An 18,282-nucleotide genomic window follows, 5' to 3' on the forward strand; every position below is an offset into this window, starting at 1 on the left:
TCCCCTGCATGAACGTCTGTACCATAAGGAAGCAATGCTGAGGCAAGAAGAAAGCCTCCGAGCTCTGGAACTGGAGTTACAAATGATTGTTAGGCTCCCTGCTGGGAACTGAACCTGAGTCCCCTGCACAAATCGCAAATGCTATTAACCATTGAGCCATCTCTTCAGTGACCACCCCTGCCCCATTTTGTTTGTTTGTTGTTGTTTGAGATAGTCCCTGCCGGGCAGTGGTGGTGCACGCCTTTTATCCCAGCACTTGGGAGGCAGAGGCAGGCGGATTTCTGAGTTCGAGGCCAGCCTGGTCTACAGAGTGAGTTCCAGGACAGCCAGGGCTACACAGAGAAACCCTGTCTTGAAAAAACAAACAAAAGAGAGAGAGAGAGAGAGAGAGAGAGAGAGAGAGAGAGAGTCCCAAGTTGCTGAGGCCTTGAACTCCTGATTTTCTTGCTTCATGCTCAGTAGCATCAAGTTCTTTTACTTAAAAAAAATTATGACATTTTTATTTAGTTGTGTGTATGCACGTGCACATATGTGGAGAGCCGTGGTTACATCATAGCCATTTTACAGATGAAAACATTAAGTTCAAGAAGGATAAAGAACTTGAAGAAAATGATTTCTCATTAGCAAGTGTGTTATAAAGATTAGTCTCCGAGCTCAGGCTAGCCCATCTTCCACATATGTTCAGAGCCTGCTTCTGTAGCTCCTGGATGAGCCTCTAGATCTTGGCAAGGGAGTCCCCTGGACCACCTCTGGGAGGGCTTCCTTCCAGGTCCCCTCCCACATCCTGTCTAGCCAGAGATACCTACCCCATTCTGCAGCCTTCTCCCTTCTCCAGGGATTGTCTCATGCCCAGCTTATCTAGGCAAAGGATATATTGCCCTCTGAGTGACCATGGGTTTGTTACTGTTGGCTCTGCCAGGCCTGGCTGGCACAGAGTAGATCTCCATGAATGCTGGGTTTGTTGGGAGCTAGATGTATCAAGGAGCCAGGCCAAGAGCAAAGAACAAGCCCGCTGGCAGGCTCAGCTGTCAGTGTTCACTCCCAGGCCGACAAGCTTGCGTCTCCTCTGACGGGGCCTTCTGACCGGTTCTGTCAGAACCCCCAGTGCTTTGGCCCAGCCGGGCTCTCCTGTCTCCTCTCAAAGTCAGCCATCGGGAAGGGCAGTGGAACCAACACCCCCACCCCCCAGCAGAGTCTGCCAACCACAGCAGGAAACCAGAAGCCTTCTCACCTCCTTGATCAATTTACACAACAGAAGTCGGCTGCGTATGGGAGCACAGGCCAACTCTGGCTCCTGGTCTCACTGAGCTTACGTTCCGGTGGGGAATGTACCTGATCAAGTAGACACACAAGCAGCCATACATCAGCTAACTCTCCAGGAAGGGAAACAATGGAACTTTTCAGATGAGTGATCTATTCAAGCACATTAGTCCCAGAAGGCCTCCAGGAGGAGGTGACCTGGAAGACAAGGCTTGAGGAGCTGAAGTAGGCCACTTAAAGGGAGTGGGGGAGCACTCTGGGACTCTCATATGAGAAGCTCTAAGATGGAAATACTGGGGATATGACAACAGGCCTGTGTAGCATAAGCACCGAGCAAGTTTGGGCCCAGCAAGAAATAAGACTAGAAGTCAGGTTTGGATTGTAAAAGTGCTCTGATTGTTATCACTAGAATAACAGGGGGTGGGGGTGTCTAGGTTTGAGGCTGGGTTGATGTGATGTGCCCTGCACATGCCACGTTCTCTCCGGTGGCTGCTCAGAACCGATGGCACAGCCAGAGAGAAGCTAGGAAGCTGGGGGACAATCTAGGGGGGGGGGGGAACATTGCCAGGCCAGGGCTGTAAGTTCAAGACTCCAGAAATACTTAGGACGTAGAGTCTGGTGGAAGTGTCCAGAACTAAACATCTTTATTGCTTGTCTGCAACACCCTGAAGTGGGATGAGACTGTTGGGGCCACCAGAGATTTCCGCCTGGGACCAAAAACAGAGGACTTGAGATCTCAGCTAGGTGGGGGTGGGGGCAGGGTGGCCCACCCAGTCTCCTGGAAGAATGAATCCAAGACCAATCAGGATGGATGCTCAAAAGGTTCAGCCACTCCCACCATATTTCCATGGTGTCAAGAGACTGTTCTGCAGTTCGAGTACCTGTAGCGTGGAAATGTTTCCCTCGGGGAAGCTGTGAGTGGACACTGAATCTCTGGCTAGGAGGTTGCCACGCTACAGGCCTGCAGGGAGACCTGAATATCCGGGGACATCTATCACCTCCTCTCCCCACTTGCAGGGGCCTGCAGGAGTGTCCTTCTGCCCCTGTATCTGTCTCCCTCAGTAGGCTGGTGATGCACGCCACAGCGATGTCCTCAGATAGGTCCAATCTGGGAGCAATATTAAAAGAGCTTGCTTTCATTAGGGAGTAAAGGGAGCCTTTATCTCTTCTTGACCCATTCACAAGCACTTTTTGGGCCACTCAGGTGACCTCTGCCCTCTGTCCCACTTTTCTGAAATGGCTCCTTTGCTCCATGTCTTTTGCAAACTTTAATCTTGTGCCCATAGGCTCCTTACAACAGCTCTGGGGACCATGGTTCCATCAGAGTCTGGGGATGGGGTTGAGGGGGAGGAGGCTTTCCAGGGTGACCTTGAAAGTATTTCATGATCAGCATAGTCCCAGCATTAGTGAGTAACCAGTTCTAGGTTCCCACTGTCTTGGCTTTGCCAGAGATTAATCAGAGTGCTTCCAGAGGGCATGCTGGGTGGTCCTGGGGGGTACTGTGGGGAGAAGGTGTTCACCAAAGAGGGTAGAAATGTTTCCACACTTTGTCTGATGACAGGACAATCCTAAATGTTGGTTCAGTCTCTGTTGTTCCACTGATCATTTATTCCCATTAAAAGCCAGTGGCCTGAGGCAGAGCTGAGGAGGGAGTGGGCCTCCTCTGAGCAAAGCCAGCTGTGTGAAATCTGGGTGAGCAGGCTCTCAGGCCCTCAACCCACTCCATGACCTTGAAGAGCCGCCTCTGATGGTTCTCCCCCTCCTCCAAGTTATTTTTATCCAGCTTGACAGCCCTTGGCTGTGGCAGCAGTCTGGGCTCTGGAGCCAGATACAAACCAGGCAGCTCAGATGTCTGGTGCTGAATCCCAAGAGAATGCTTCTTTGGGGGGTGCCACCATCGGGGGCTACTGGTCCTCCGCACTGGGAACCCTGTGGGAAGGGCCATAGTGCTGGAGGATGGTGCCTGAGAGGCAGGGAGATGGGCTCTCCTGTTGCTTTCCCAGCCCTGGCTCCTGTCTGAAGCATGGTAGAAACCTGGTAGTAAGGATGCCCTGCCACAGAGCTTTGAGGCTGTGGAGAATCCTCCTGGCCTGGTTTGTCATGGCAGTGAGTGGTCATCTGGACGTCTGAAATTGGGATGATGGTAGCTGCAGGCCTTAGATGGACTGTAGAATACATCTGTTCTGTGTTTCACTGTGATGGGGTGAGCCACAGAGACTTCTCAGTAGCCCCTGCTTCGTTTCTGTCTTCAGGAAGTGAAGCAGACAGTGCATTGCATCCTGTTGGCTTGCGATGGCTGAATCCCACCAGTCATCCCCACTAAAGGGGGTGGTGTGTCTCACCTCTTCACAAGAGCAACCTGGCTCTGGCCATGAGATCCTTGACGTTAAAGCTTCAACCCAGACCCACGGTCCATGTGTGTACTGGGTCCACAGTACCTAGGGGCTCACAAGGCACCATGCAACTCATCTGTGCCAGGGGGGAATGAGACTAAGGCTCAAAAAGCTCTCAAAAGCCTGCAGTGGGTATCAGGCGGTGAGGAGGGTGAGGGGGGGCAAGGCTCTGATGGGTGAGGAGAGGTGCCTTTGCATAGAAGCCATTCCAGAAAACAAAACAGAAAAGATGACACCATTTTTAGAGCTTCAGGGAGAGAAAAAAAGAACCTTTCTCATTCCTAGGGGATGGTTGTGGGGAATTCACTCAGAAAGCCCCAATTTCAGTGATTTCCGAGACCCAGGAGTGGTAGAACACTGCTCCCGCAGGCCTCCCAGTTGGCCCCGAAGGAGATGGACTGGAGATGGAACCAGACACACTGTCATCAGATTTCCCAGCTCCAGGGGCTGTTGGGGAGGAACATGGCAGGATGGGCACTATGCTCCTAGCAGCCCTGACACCAAGGCCTGTGGGTGGAGGGGCAGCTGGCCTCTCGGGAGGATGGGCTCTCTGGGTAGAAGTTGCTCCTCGGCCAGGCAACAAATTCCGCCGGGTTGGAGGGATGGTACCAGCAGCTCTGTGCACTGGTGCGGACCGAAGGGCTGAGAGAGGGTAAGGGGGAGAAGAGACATTGGGGAGGACAGGGCCAGGCACTCTTCCCAGGATGGCAAGCTGACTGCTCAGGGAAGGCAAGCCTGGACAGCTATGGAGGAAGGACCAGGGCCACACGGGAAAGGCCAGGGCACCAGTGGTTGTGGGTGAGGGCTCCATCTCTGCTGCATAGCTGTTGAGGTGGGAGAGGAGGCGAATCCGGACAGGATCTGCATGGCTGCTGGGTCCTTCCAGGACCCCCAGGTATCTTATGACCTCAGTGAGGCACTCCCGAAAACCAATGCTCCGAAAGTCAACAGCCAGGGCTCGGGCATCAAAGAACCCTGTAAAGGAAAGGACCATAAGGACATGCCAGGTGAGGGAGCACAGACCTGGGGGGGGGGGAACAAAACCCTATGTGACCTCCCCCACCTATACAGCCTACAAGGACCAAGTGACCTTGGACTTGTCTCTTCTGAGTCCCAGTCTTTCATTAAAAATTGCTGGAAGGGCCAGGCAATGGTGGTACATGCCTTTAATCCCAGCATTTAGGAGGCAGAGGCAAGTGGGTTTCTGAGTTCAAGGCCAGCCTAGTCTACAGAGTGAGTTCTAGGACAGCCAGGGCTACACAGAGAAACCCTGTCTCAAAAAACCAAAAAACAAACAAACAAACAAACAAAAAACCCACACACATCAAAAAACAAACAAACAAACAAACAAACAATCACTAGAAGGGCTGGAGAGATGGCTCAGTGGTTAACAGAGGTCCTGAGTTCAATTCCCAGCAAACACATGGTAGCTCACAACCATCTGTAATGGGATCTGATGCCCTCTTCTGGTACAGCTGTAGTGTACTCACATACATAAAATAGATAAATAAATCTTTTTTTTAAAGCACTAGAAATCACACTGAATTAAAAAATTTATTGTCTTCACACTTCATGATTAATGCGAAGAAAACCTTGTGGCCAACATAATTTCACTAAGCGAACTCCTGGGAAAAGACTGTGAACACAGAAGATAATAGAATAGCCCTGTCTGAAAGGGGGCAGGTCTAAGAAGAGGAGAAATGGCAGCAGCCATCAGAGTAGAAGGCCATTTGAAGAAGGCTCAATTTTGTAGTGGTGGAGTCTTTAAAAGCCACCAGAGCTGGGTTGGAATCACAGACCTGCCACTTACACTGGCCACCTGACCATGGGTTGGCATCCCGAAGCCTCGGTTTCCTTAGCCTGAAAATGGGAAAGGAATCGAACCTGCTTTAGTGAGGAGAGAGGCTAAAATGAAATGGTACTTGGACACGCTCCATACATGGAAAGGTAGGCCTGCCGCTGCTGCACCAGAGTTCATCCCCCAGCTCAGGAGACAGTCTAGAATATACTGCCCCCACCCCCCATAGCTACCATCAGGCAAGGGCTCTCTCTTGGCCTGATGTCATTGATGCCTATCCCCAGAGGCATCTACATCTCCACGGCCTCCACATACCCACCCTTTTCTCAGGCACCTTTTGGGCAGAGAAAGAGCAGCCCGTCCTGGCTCCTGACTGTGGCAGCAAGTATCTTGTCCCTGGCTCATGGCTGGGACCCTCTGAGGGACAGGACAGCTCAGGAGTTGGTTCTGCTGTGTGATGGCACATGTGTCCTGTCTGTGTTTGCTGTACTCTTTCATTTTACTCATTTATTTCTTTATATACTTTGAGATCCAGCTTGATGTAGTCCAGGCTGACCTTTCTGGTCTTCTTTGTCTCCACACTCCATACACTGGGATAGCCTGTGCCACCACATTTGGTTTATGCAGCACTAGGGATGGACCCAGGTTCTGTGACTACTGGGCAAGCACTCTGCCAACCGAGCCCAGCCTCAGCCCCTGTTAATTAATTAACTAGTTAAGTTTTAAGACAATGATTCATGGAGTCCACACTGGCTTAGAACACAGGGCCTCCCGTAAGCTTGAACTCCTGATCCTCCTGCCTCCACTTCCAGAGGACTGTGATTACCTGGGGGTACCATGCCGGGCTGTGTTGTTCCTTTTAAACAAGTGTCTGCTGAGTTACTGCACACTTCACGGCAGTGTCTAATTGAATCTTCGTAAACACTCTTCTACCATACCCGCTTTATAGCTGAAGAAACTCAGGGGCAGAGAGGATAAACCAGTTGTCTTTAAGTCACAGAATTAAGAAGCAGCAGAACCAGGGGTCAAATTAAAAGCCTGACTGGAGTGATGAGGACAGCCCACCCCCACACCCCCTCCTTCCTGGTTCTTGTGAGAATGAGGTGAGATAAGGCAGCATTTTAAACTGCTGCCCACATGCTAATCACTACTTTCCTTTTAATAGGAGAACCATGAATACAATTCGGAGCATCTCCCCACCGGATGCCACTGTTAGGAATGTGTTCCTTTGGCAGACTGTTCAAAAGGAGCTGCCTGCATTAGAGTTAATTGGGTGGGTCTGCTAAACTTGAAATTCCTACAATCCAATCCGGACTAACACTTTTGGGGGTGGGGAGATCCTGCAGTCCTGCCTGCCCCTAGGGGCCACTGCTGAGCAGTAACGATTCGGACCACTTAACATGCTATTGCTCTCTTCCAGAGTGGAAAGCCGCTCTCGTAGCAAAGGCCTATGGAGTATGAAGGCTTCCCGGTGAAATCACCAAACACACCTAGAAACTTGGAGACAATGTATACACTCACCTGGAAGGCTCTGAAAACTCATTGCTGCTTCATGATTTTAATGGAAGGCACGAACTAAAGGATGGAATGATTTGTATTTTCCTACGATCCCACACCAGCTGTGAGCATGTCTCTTAGCACTGCCAAGGGTACAACAGCAGTTCCCAAGCTTAGGCCAGTGGGTAGAGACGCTAACAAGATGTCTATGGCTAAAAATCTCAGGCAGGTTCCTACTTGGGATCAGGTTGGCTGAAGCCTGGGTCTCTATCGAGAATTTGCTTATCCAAGCTACCCATCAACCAGGTCTTGCTGGTGAGACTTTTGGAAGCCTGGTACACAGAACAATCCTCTAAGACTAGGAGGAGCTGCGGAAAGAGTTAGGACAGAAAGAGATACAGGAAGTAGTAAGGGAGACAACCAGAGAGGAAAGACGGTCGAGTGTAGCGACTCTTGCCTGTAATCTCTGTATTCTAGAGGCTGAGGCCGGAAGATTTGTGAATTCGAGGTCATCTTGGGCTATAGAGTGAGACACTTTTCTCAAAACAAACAACAGTTTCCTTCAGTTCCACAGACTGAGGGCCAGAAGGCCAGTTACAACCTACTTTGTGCACCAGTTTAAGCTCACCCTTTGATCTCCAGGGCCCTGTGTGGAAGTGATTGTAACCTGAGTAACTCCCCAGGGAGTAGAGCACTGTTACCTGTGCCACCAGAGGCATGGAGCATCTTCAAGTGATCCACAGTCATCTGCAAGACCTCAGCTTTCTCCAGCTTGGAGGAGCCCTGCGGGGAGAGAAGGCAGAGGGTGAGGCCTGCAGTTGATAGCTGTTGCTCATGCTCCTCCGGCAGCATTCACCACCTCCATTTCTGCCCACTCCCTGACCACCTGAGCTGCTACTTTGTCCAAGCTCTCCAGATCTGAAAGATGGCCGCCAGCTCACACCATAGTCCGCCTGTCTGCAGCACTGCTGGGCTGCCTTGGAAAATCCTCCCCTGACTTGACTGCCTCCACTGAGATCTCTTTTTCTGTAGCCTTCTTTTGCCTTGCCTCTTGGCGGGCGAAACGCTCCCAGTAAATGTCAGCCCTACTCATTCTGTTTGCTCTTCCCACAAACACTCATCTACCTCCGTGGCTTCATCCGCCATCACCAGACCCCACTTGCCCCGTAGATCTGCTATCCTGGGAATCCAACTCCAACTTTGGTATCTCCAAGTCCTACCTAGCACATTATCTGAGCCCAAGTCCTTGCCCTTCCTCTGTTCTCTCTTGGGAAATGCTTTTTAAACCTCTAGGGAACCTTGGCACCCATAGGAAGGGTTCAACTTTCCATACCAGTCCCTTAAATACAGACACCAAGTCTAGTCCATGGCTGGTTCTGAGAAGGTTTTAATGAGCATCTGTGGAATGGCTGATCTGCACTTCCTAAGGGAAGGCAGATGACCTGAACCTTGAGCCTCAGGCGACCTGAGCCTTGAGCATAGCATAAGGATCTCTGAAGCAGTTTGTCTCTCCACTGTAGTCCCTGCCCCCTACCATGCTCAGTGATGATGCTCACTTTCTGAGTGGCCTTTTTTACTTTCAAAGAATTCTGGAAATGCCAGAGGACATGTGATACAGCCACATGTCCTGTTTCTGCTCAGATAGTTACTCTCTGTGAATGTAGTGCAATCCATATAATGTAGTAGATAGAATCACATGACACTTCTGCCCTTCACTTGTTTTTGTTTGTTCATTTTTGCCTGTGCAATGTGCAGAAGAATCCCTGTCTCTCAGGATCCTTCTTAGGATTCAATCTGAAGGAATACAAGTCAGATATAAAGCCTGAGACACCGGGCTGGAGAGATGGCTCAGCGGTTAAGAGCACTGACTGCTCTTCCAGAGGTCCTGAGTTCAAATCCCAGCAACCACATGGTGGCTCACAACCATCTGTAATGGGATCTGATGCCCTCTTCTGGTGTGTCTGAAGACAGCTACAGTGTACTCATATACATAAAATAAATAAATTAAAAAAAGCCTGAGACACCTTGCTAAATGCAATTGTCCAATCCCCTCGTCCCCAGGTCAGTGATAATGAGACATGTGTGTGTGCATGAGTGTGGCACATGCACGCCGTGTATATGTGCATGTGTGTGTGTGGGTGCCCACATGTACCCATATGAAGGTCAGGAGATAATGTAGAGTCATTCTACTATCATTCTCTATCGCTTCATAGATTTTTATTGTTTGGATCTGTGTGAATGCATGTCCATGTGTGTACGGGAGCCTGCAAAGGCTAGAAGACATCGTCAGATCTCCTAGAGTTGGGGGTCACATGGAGTGATGGGAATGCAACTTCAGTCCTCCGGAGAACAGCACACACTTTTAACTGCTGGATCATCTTTCTAGTACTACATTTTAAAAATTGTGTGTGTGTGTGTGGTGTGCATGCGTGTGAGTGTGTGTGTGCATGCATGTGCACACTCATGTACATCAGAGGACAGCTTGCTGGCGTCATTTCTTTCCTTCCATAATGTGAGACCCAGATTGAACTCAAGTCATCACTGTTCCAGCTCCTAGAATCTGCTCGTCTCTGTCTCCCAATGCTGGCGCTGCAGCTGTGATTTGAACTCAGATCTTCAACAGGTGCTCATAGCCTCTGTGCCATCTTCCCACAGGCAGTAGGAGATGCTGTGAGAACCACACACTCTGTCTTCTGCCCACTTGGTAGTTCCTCTGACACAACTAGCAACGCCACATACCTGTTTCTCAAAGGCCGTGGGGACCAGTCGTCGCAGCTCAGAAAGGCTGCTGTTGATGCGATCTCGGCGCCGTTTCTCTATGATCTGAAAAGTTAATACAGAGACGTTTCCTGTAGGCATTCCCTCACACTTTCCAGTGTCAGTGCCCTGACAGACACTGAGTCATATTTTCCCTCAGTTTTCCTAGGCAGTAAATCTATTCTTTATTTATGGAAGACAAGAATGAAAGTTCAAAATGACAATAATTTGTTTAATGTCACACAGTATAAACTTAAGAGCTGGGCCTAGCATTCAGACGTCTTGTACTGTCTGTAGGGACAATCTTCACTGGCCATCAGAGCAGGAATATGTAGCCTCAGCAGTGGTATAGACCTGGGGGCCTCTGCTAGGCCAGTCACTGGATCGTGAGAACACCAGAATTCTGAGTTTCGCTCTCTTCAACCACAGAGGCCTCTTCACTCACACTATCTGTCTCCCCCTGCAATTCTGGCAACAGAATCCCCGTAGCTGGGCAGAAGTTATAATCCTTCATTTTCTAGAGACAGAATATGAAGTAGGGAAAGACTGTTTGACCAAGTCTTCTGGTGAGTGAGAGAATGAGTGACTGGCTGGCTCTGGCTGGATCCCAGGCCACTGGATGCTCAGGAAAAGGTAGGGCAGACTAAGATGGGGAGCAGGAAGCAGTGTGCTGCCCTCTGCACACCTCCTGGCTCGGGCAAAGAAAGTTATGGGTTCAGAGGAAAACGGGGCAGAGGGCAGACTACAACGAAAGTATTAATGGGTGGCGCTCAGAGTTTACGGTGTTGTACTGTCTTAGGAATAGCCCTCCGGTCGTCGGGGATGTAGCTCAGTTGGCACTGTGCTTGTCTCTAGTGTGCTGAGGCCTGAATTAACTAAATCCTCAGTACTGTAAAAATCAGGTGTGATGATGCAGGCCTGTAATCTCAGCACTTGGGAGGTGGAGACAGCAGGATTAGTAGTTCAAAGGCATCCTCAACTACAAAGTGAATTTGAAAAACAAACAAGTTAGTCTTCTGAGGTAGGTGCCACCTGTCCAGTCAGGAAGAAGCAAGGGATTGGACGGGAGGTGGTATGCCCAGCCTCCAGGAATCCAATTGGCAGAGCTTGGGTTTGAACTCGTGTAGTCGGCTGGGATGATGGGCACGGCTTCCTGGGATTGAGTGCAAACCCTGCTTGAGCTCCTCAAAGGCTCACTCACCCCTCTGCGTTTCTTCCGGGCTTGCATCTGCGAAGGGCTGGGGGTGGTCAGCGGCCTGGCCATCTGGCTGCAGAGGAAGAGAAAGGCTTGTTTCTCAGAGCTGAGGGATCATCTCCCTGACCTAGGCTGACCTGGAAGGCCAAGCTGGCAGCAGGCCTGGAGGGAGTGGGGAAAATGGGGTGCGTAAGGGCAGGGCTCCCAGGTGGCCACAGTCTCCTAGGTCAGGAAGGGGCGCAGAACATGCATGAGAGAGCTCGCCCGCTCTCCCTTTCTCCCCGGAGACCCATTTCTTCAGGGCCAAGACCTCCGTGCTCTCCCAGCTTCCTGCCTGTTAGCCCCTGGTGGCTGCGGTGGCTCGCTTAGCCCCTGCCCCTGTGGGCAGCAAGCCGTCGGGGAACCGCGAACCGAGATGCTCCCTCTCGAGTCTTGCAACCCGATCCCGGGGGCGGGCTGACTGAGGGCGCGGGCCAGCGGCGGCCGGGCCGGGCCGGCGGGTTAAATTTCAGAGCTAGCCGCTGAGAAGGAGCGTGGAAAGCGCAGATGTCGCCGCTTCCCACGGGCGGGAGCCGCCGCCCGCCCGCCCTCCGCCCGTCCCGCAGCTGCCGTCTCCTCCCACGCGGCGCGGCCGGGGGCGAGGCGGAGGCGGCATCTGGGTCACAGTCTCCTCGCACGCTCGGGGACATTGCTCTGGCCTCCCAGAAGGCACGGGTCCGGGCATCCTCACCCTCCCTCCCATGACCGTGCCTTCCTCTGCAGCTCGGCCTGGATGATGGATGTTTGCTCCAACCCCAGTAGTTGTATTACAAAGACTCAAGCCGAGGGGTTTCCTGCCCAGATTTTGACCAGAATAACCACTCCAACTGCTTCCCCTCAGAATGGTGTTTTGCTCTAGCTGCCCTGTCAGATGGCAGAGGGTCACTGGAGAGCATCGAGGACCCAACCCTGTCGATGCTCGGCGCCACAACTTTGGGCTCTCTTGCCATTTTGGAATGCCAACAAACATCTCAAACATGACCTTGCTCAACACCTCTTCCTTTGCCTACCCAAGTCTCCATCTCAGCAAATCCCCCCTCCCTTCCCACCCCCACCCCCTCCCCCACCTCTAGCTCCTAGTCCTCCGGCTGTTTCTTTGATTCATCCTTTGTCTTCATCCTACCTGGTTAAAACCTGCCCATTCCACATCTATACAGTTTCATCTCCAGGCTCCCCTATTTCTCTCACCCACAGCCTTAAAATAACTTTCCCTTGGGTCCCCTGTACCCTTTGTACTACCAGTAAAGTGATCATTCAAATGCAAACTTGATCTTGTCCATCTTAAATCTCCTCTGTGGCTTCTCAGTGCTTTTAAGATCCACCCTTTGATTGGTCCAACTGGTACCTGTCACCTCTTAGTTCTGATTATCTCTTGCTCTGCAGGCTCCAACTGTCCTACATTTGCATATGTGTTCTGTGCTCTAGAAGTCTCTGGTCCAGCCCATCTCCTCACCTCAAGTTTAACTTCAACTGTCCTTCAGATTGCCGTCAAATGTATCCTCCTTTAGGACCTCCTCCCTGCCCCCTCTTCCTTCCTCCTTTCTTTCTTTCTTTCTTTCTTTCTTTCTTTCTTTCTTTCTTTCTTTCTTTCTTCCTTCCTTCCTTCCTTCCTTCCTTCCTTCCTTTCTCTCTCTCTCTCTCTTTCTTTCTTTCTTTCTTTCTTTCTTTCTTTCTTTCTTTCTTCCTTTCTTTCTCTCTTTCTTTCTTCAATTACTAGTCTGCTCGATGTCCCTGATGTCTACGTTCCCAGACTCCTGCATCCACCACATTTATGTTGGCGTATTGTTTCCTCTTGCATGATTATTTGATGAACGTCCATCTCTCCAACAGGGCGGTGAGTGTGGAGTGCGTCTGCTTCACTCACTAGTATAGCTCACGTCTTCAACAAGCATGGGACACGGCAGATCTCGTGGTGGGATTTCTTACTTCCTTTCTTATCTTTAATGTCACAAGAATGCAGATACCACAGAAATCTGCCTTCTTGGGTTTTTGTGGAATGGGGGACGGATGCGGCTCACCAGGAGGGTCTCAGCCTATGTGACTATCTTCATGGCATCTGAGGTTGGAACGTTTTCATCAATGCCTCACAGAAAGGTGGCCTTAGGAGAGAGCAGATACCACATGCTACAGGTTTGTTCCAGGCATCTGGAACAAGGTATCTCTTGCCCTCACATCTGGACAAACAGAGCTGCTCGGAGGCCGGTGAAAGCTCCAGGGAGGCAGGGCCCTGGGAGCCAGGGCCTGAGATCTGTAGGGCAGCTTGTTTACAAAGCTTCTCTGGTTCACTGGGGACAAGCTCTAAGAGCCAAGGTACATAAGAAACACAGCCTTTGTTTCCTTGGCAGGATAAAGCGTCTCTCTGGGTGTTGGGTTAGCCTGTCCACGTCACTGGCTCTCAGTCTGATCCCTCCTCAGGGACCATCTGTCAGAGGTTGACACAGCAGCACTCAGCTTCAGGGCCAAGTGCTCTTTCCCCCACCTTCCCCTCATCCCCCCCCCCATCTCTTGGTCAAGTCAACCCTGCCACATGATCTGCCCCTTCCTCTAAATTTCCCAGGCAAATCTCACCTTACAGTTTGTTTGGCACCACTGCCAAGTATCTCTCCTCTGGGTTTTATAAAAGTCCATTTTCCAGATGAGGATGCTGAGCCTCAGGGGGCCAAAGTGGCTTGTCCAGCCCACACAGCTGCTCAAGAGCAAAGCATCATGGGAACTTATCTTCTGGCTCCCAATTCAGCATTGTTTTTCTTCTTAAGTCTGACTTCCTGTCTGTCTGACTAGTCCTCCAATCCCCTTATCCTTAAGGCTCCCAGCCAGAGCTCACCACAGCCTGGGATCTGGCCCTGATAGTGAAAGGAGGGCTGGAAGACTCTCCTCTGAGAGTCTAGGCAGAGTCATGGCCCCAGAAAGCAGAAAGTGACTCCAGGATCTCTGAGGACCTCCTACATCCCCTTGGTGGAATTCCAAGGTAGTGTGGCTTTCTAAGTGGTCTGCCTGCCAGTCCTGAACACCCCCAAACTCTTCTCTACCTGAGAACTCCCCTGTGTGGGACCCTTGGACGTAACTCTGCTCATTTAGTATCAAGCCAAGGCAGCATTCCAATGCTCTAACAGATGGACAATCACACAGAACGAAGACCGTTTGTAAAATGAGAACACTCAGAGAGGAAAAAGGACCTTTGGGCAGCCACACAGCAAAGAGAGGAAAATTCAGAATCAGAGTCACATTTACTGCCTTATTAAAAAATAAAAAAACCCACTCCTTTATATGTATGAGTGTTCTGCCTGCATGTATGTGTCTGCAACAGAATAATGCATTCGATCACCTTAGAGCTGCCAAGCTGGTGCTGAGAGTCAGCCGGGCTCTTAACCACTGAGCCATCTCTCCAGTCCCACAGCTACTGGCTTTTAATTCGGCACTCTTGGTGATGTATCTCAAATATGCATCATCCCACTGCGTCTCTCTGGTAGGCCGCACTTTCTGTTCTAGACAGTAGTACGTACCCATTTGTCTCATCTATTGTGCAACAGATCTCAGGGGAAACAGTCATTTAGGGGGAGGGGTGCGGCGGATGCAGAGTTGAGAATCATGCCTAGTAACACAGCCTTTCCATTTCTAGTTTTTCCATCGAACCTTGCTGCCTCATGAACGTGACACCCTCCCCACCGTGTGACAATACTTATTAGAAGCTACTTTGTGCCAAAGCAAGAAGCTATGTGCTACGTGTAGATAGAGCCTCACACAAGCCTCACCCTCAGAGGCAGATATTTGCACACTCAATTTTTTTTTTTTAAAGAAAACTTCAGTTCAGGAAAGGGTAAAAAATCACTTAAACAAGGAAATGGTGGTGGTGGGGGGGGACTTGGGTCTCCCTGATTTTAAAGACTACCAGGTGCCTTCAATCTTAAAGGAACAGCGCATAGACCCTGACTCCCAGGCTGACATGTGGGAGCTGCTCCTGAAATATTTGAAGATGGGTAAGGGAGAGGCTGTACTCTGTGTGGATCCGGACTGTTTCAGGGGCCAAGTTCACACAAGACCTCTGTGGGTGATTTCCATGGGCGGGACAGGATGCTATTACCACCAGGCAGATGTCCTTGGTGACATCAGAACACACCATGTCCCTTTGGTCTCGCAGCTCTGAGCGTGAGGGATTGTGTACTGCTTCTGACCCCCTAGAGCCAGGCTGCCCTAACCCTGTGGCCCCTGCCACAGTTTATCTGGCTTTCTTTGTACATGAAACTCTTCTTCTCTGAGAACTCCCTGAGGGCAGAGGCTGGACAGGGTACATCTGGGCTTGGATGCCCAGTCCAGAGTCTGGGCCACAGCAGGCATCGTTCAGCAGTCTCTGAATTGAAGCATTTATGTCTGCTGGGGGGAGGGCCCTTTGCAAAGTGCTACAAAGAGGCATCTATAAGTCAGCCCACCAGATGTCCAGCTGCTTTCCCTCCTTGGAGCGGTCTGGTCTTCTGGACCAGACCCTAACAATGGGCTTTGGCTAAAACGAAAAAAAAAAAAAAAAGAAATAGGAGGAAAGTCCTTCAGTGACCCTTTACACCTTAGCCCTAATGCTACAGCCATCAGGAAACCGTTATCATCATCCATGGCTGAGAGTGGCCTCTCCCACTTGGGGGCCCTCAAAGCCCACTCTGACTCTTCCATCCTATTCAGAATCACTGTATCCCTGGCTGCATACTCATGAAGAACAGAAGCCGGTCTGACCAACCTCAGCTCTTCGCCATTGACTTTGTACTCTGGTTCTTGAAGACCCAATGGCATTAACTTTGAGATCCTCTGTTCACCATCACCACGTGGTGCTGGGCCCCTCCCAATCAGCAGAAATAGGCTTTGAGAATTATTTCTCTAAATAGCAGTTTCTTTTAAGTAATTTTAAAGGAATTACATAAGGAACTGTATTATACACCCCCAGACCTAACATGTAAGATTTGAGGATGAGAGAGAGAGAGATCTATTGCCATTAGCCCCACCCCCTTTTTAGATAGGGTCTCACTGAGTCAAAAGGTAGCCCTAGATACTTATAGAGATCTGCCTCCTAAGTGCTAGGATTAAAGGCATATGTCCCCATGCCTATCTGTAGCCTCTTTTTTTTTTTTTTTTGGTTTTTCGAGGTAGGGTTTCTCTGTGTAGTCCTGGCTGTCCTGGAACTCACTCTGTAGACTAGGCTGGCCTCGAACTCAGAAATCTGCCTGCCTCTGCCTCCCAAGTTCTGGGATTAAAGGTGTGCGCCACCACTACCCGGCTTATCTGTAGCCTCTTAAAAAAATTAGCAGTGTGGTGGTGGCATAGGGCTTTAAACTCAGCACTCAGGAGGCAGAGGCAGGTGGATCTCTTGAGTTCAAATCCACCCTGGTCTATAGAGTGAGTTTCAGGACAGGCAGAGCTACACAGAGAAACCATCGAGAAAAACCAAAACCAAAAAGAGTTATTCTATGTATGTGTACATGTGCGAGGGCACACGTACATGGTGGTCAGAGACCAGTAAGGTTTAGTAGAGCAAGAGAGACCGCTTCAGAAGCTGGTTCCTTGTCTTCCCACTCGCATCCTATTCTCTATGTGGAAACAGGCCCAGGCAGGGAACCCGAAGGCTCAAACTGCATGGCAACGGGGTACTTGGCTGGCATGTGCCAGGCTATGGATCCAATCCATAGCATTGAGTAAAGGAAAGGGGGGAGAAGGAGGACGAGGAGGAAGAAAGACGAGGAAGAGGAGGAGGAAGAGGAAGAAAGGGCAGGAAAGGAATAGCTTTAAGGAGAGCTGGGGGCAGCTGTAGGCTGGGTGACAAGGGTCTGAAGACTCTTTCAGAGTGAGACTCTGACACTAAGCATTCCCCATGAGCTACTGCTAAGGCCTTGACATTCTTCCGTACTCCCACTATGAAGCTGGCTTTATTACTTATACCCATCTTATAGATCAGAAAACCGAAGCTTAAGGGATCACCGAGCTGAGAGGCAGCAAGGATTGTACAAGTTCAGTTTGTTCCACAGGTTAGAAGTTAGACTATTTAACAAAAGCGGGACAACATTGGCGATTGGCTGGTTTGGTGGAAAGGCGACTAAAGATCGGAGTCGAGGCTTCGGCAAGTTGGCTATTATTTTCTTCAGTACCTGAACCCAAATCCCAGTGTGCTCAAAGGGAAAAGGACACCCCCCCCCAGGCCTTTTGTGCACTACGTGAAAACTGTGAAATTGGGGAAGCGCAGATGTAGTCATAGTAGACAAATTATGGGCAATGGAATGTGATACCTACGTCTACGAAGGTTTCCTAATGTCTGCAGGAAAACTTCTTAGGGGCCTCCCTGCGGGTAGCCAAATGACAGAGTATCCTCCAGCCGAACTGTCCTCCCATCCCAGCTCCCGGAACCATAGTATTTGGTTCAGGGTACCCAGGAATCTGCCGCACTGGTGCTATGGACACACTGGAGTCGCTGCACACGCCCCTGCACCATGGCTGACACCTGAGGGCTGCGCACAAACCTGAGTGTGCTGGATTCTCTCACCCCGACGGCCCTCGCCCCACCCTGTCTTACCTAAGATCGTTCTCCTGACCCACGTCGATGGGTCCATCAGACTCGCCGTCGGAGCCACTGGGCGCCCTGGGCCGCTTCATGGCGAAAGCTGGCTGCGGGGTCCCAGCCCTGCGATCCCTGGAGTTGGTTGTTGGGCCCCGCCTCAGCCCCGCCCCGGCCCGAGAGCCGACGCCGCCCTTTCCCAGGGCCCTTTCCTGCACCGCAGCCCGGGGCGCCCCGGCGCCCCCTCGCCCCCGCGGTGACGCGCCACCGAACCGTGGGAAGGCCCCGGGCGGTCACCGCCCCCATCGGCCGCTGGGAGGTCCGGCTCCGCTCCACCGGCGCAGCCTGGGCTGGCGCGCTGGGTGGCCTTGGGCAGGTGCCCTGGGAGGCCCCACGGGGAAGCCCAGAGAATCTGGATCTGTCCCGAGTTCTGTGCGACAGACTTTGCTCTGAAGTGCCTCAGTTTTTTTATAAGAGATAGACCTGCACCTTTCTGCTCCAGGGTATCCAGGGTGTCCAGGGCAGGCAGATAGGTTTGGAAAGGTTACTGGGGGTGCCTGTGACCTCTTGGAAGTAATTCCTCAGTCACTCCTTCCATAGGGGACCAAAGTGTGTGTGTGTGTGGAGGGCATGCGCTGTGGGATGCTCAGAGCTTCGAAGTCCTTTGGTGAACCCCAAAAGGGGTGACTGCTGCTTGCCAGCTGAGAAGGCTGGACTTAGGCAAAGGCTGTTTAGAGAGGAGGGGAGATAGGGTCTCATAGAGCCCAAAGTGGCACTGAACTTGATGTGTAGCACGTGATCGTGAACTACTGAT

General features: G+C 51.1%; 1 protein-coding gene across 1 annotated transcript; it reads right to left on the reverse strand.

The window, feature by feature from the left end:
* Positions 1-1,633: 1,633 nt before the first annotated feature.
* On the reverse strand, positions 1,634-17,573 carry Heyl (hes related family bHLH transcription factor with YRPW motif like). The gene is made up of 5 exons (XM_028773844.1): positions 17,487-17,573; positions 10,907-10,973; positions 9,688-9,771; positions 7,650-7,731; positions 1,634-4,628 (listed from the first exon to the last, which is right to left on the reverse strand). Exons 1-5 carry the CDS (start codon positions 17,564-17,566, stop codon positions 3,961-3,963), a joined length of 981 nt encoding a protein of 326 aa, XP_028629677.1. The 5' UTR covers positions 17,567-17,573; the 3' UTR covers positions 1,634-3,960.
* Between the last annotated feature and the right edge of the window lie 709 nt (positions 17,574-18,282).

This window comes from Grammomys surdaster, unplaced genomic scaffold (genome assembly GCF_004785775.1).
Source record: "Grammomys surdaster isolate TR1022 unplaced genomic scaffold, NIH_TR_1.0 235, whole genome shotgun sequence".
Classification (NCBI taxonomy): Eukaryota; Metazoa; Chordata; class Mammalia; order Rodentia; family Muridae; genus Grammomys; species Grammomys surdaster.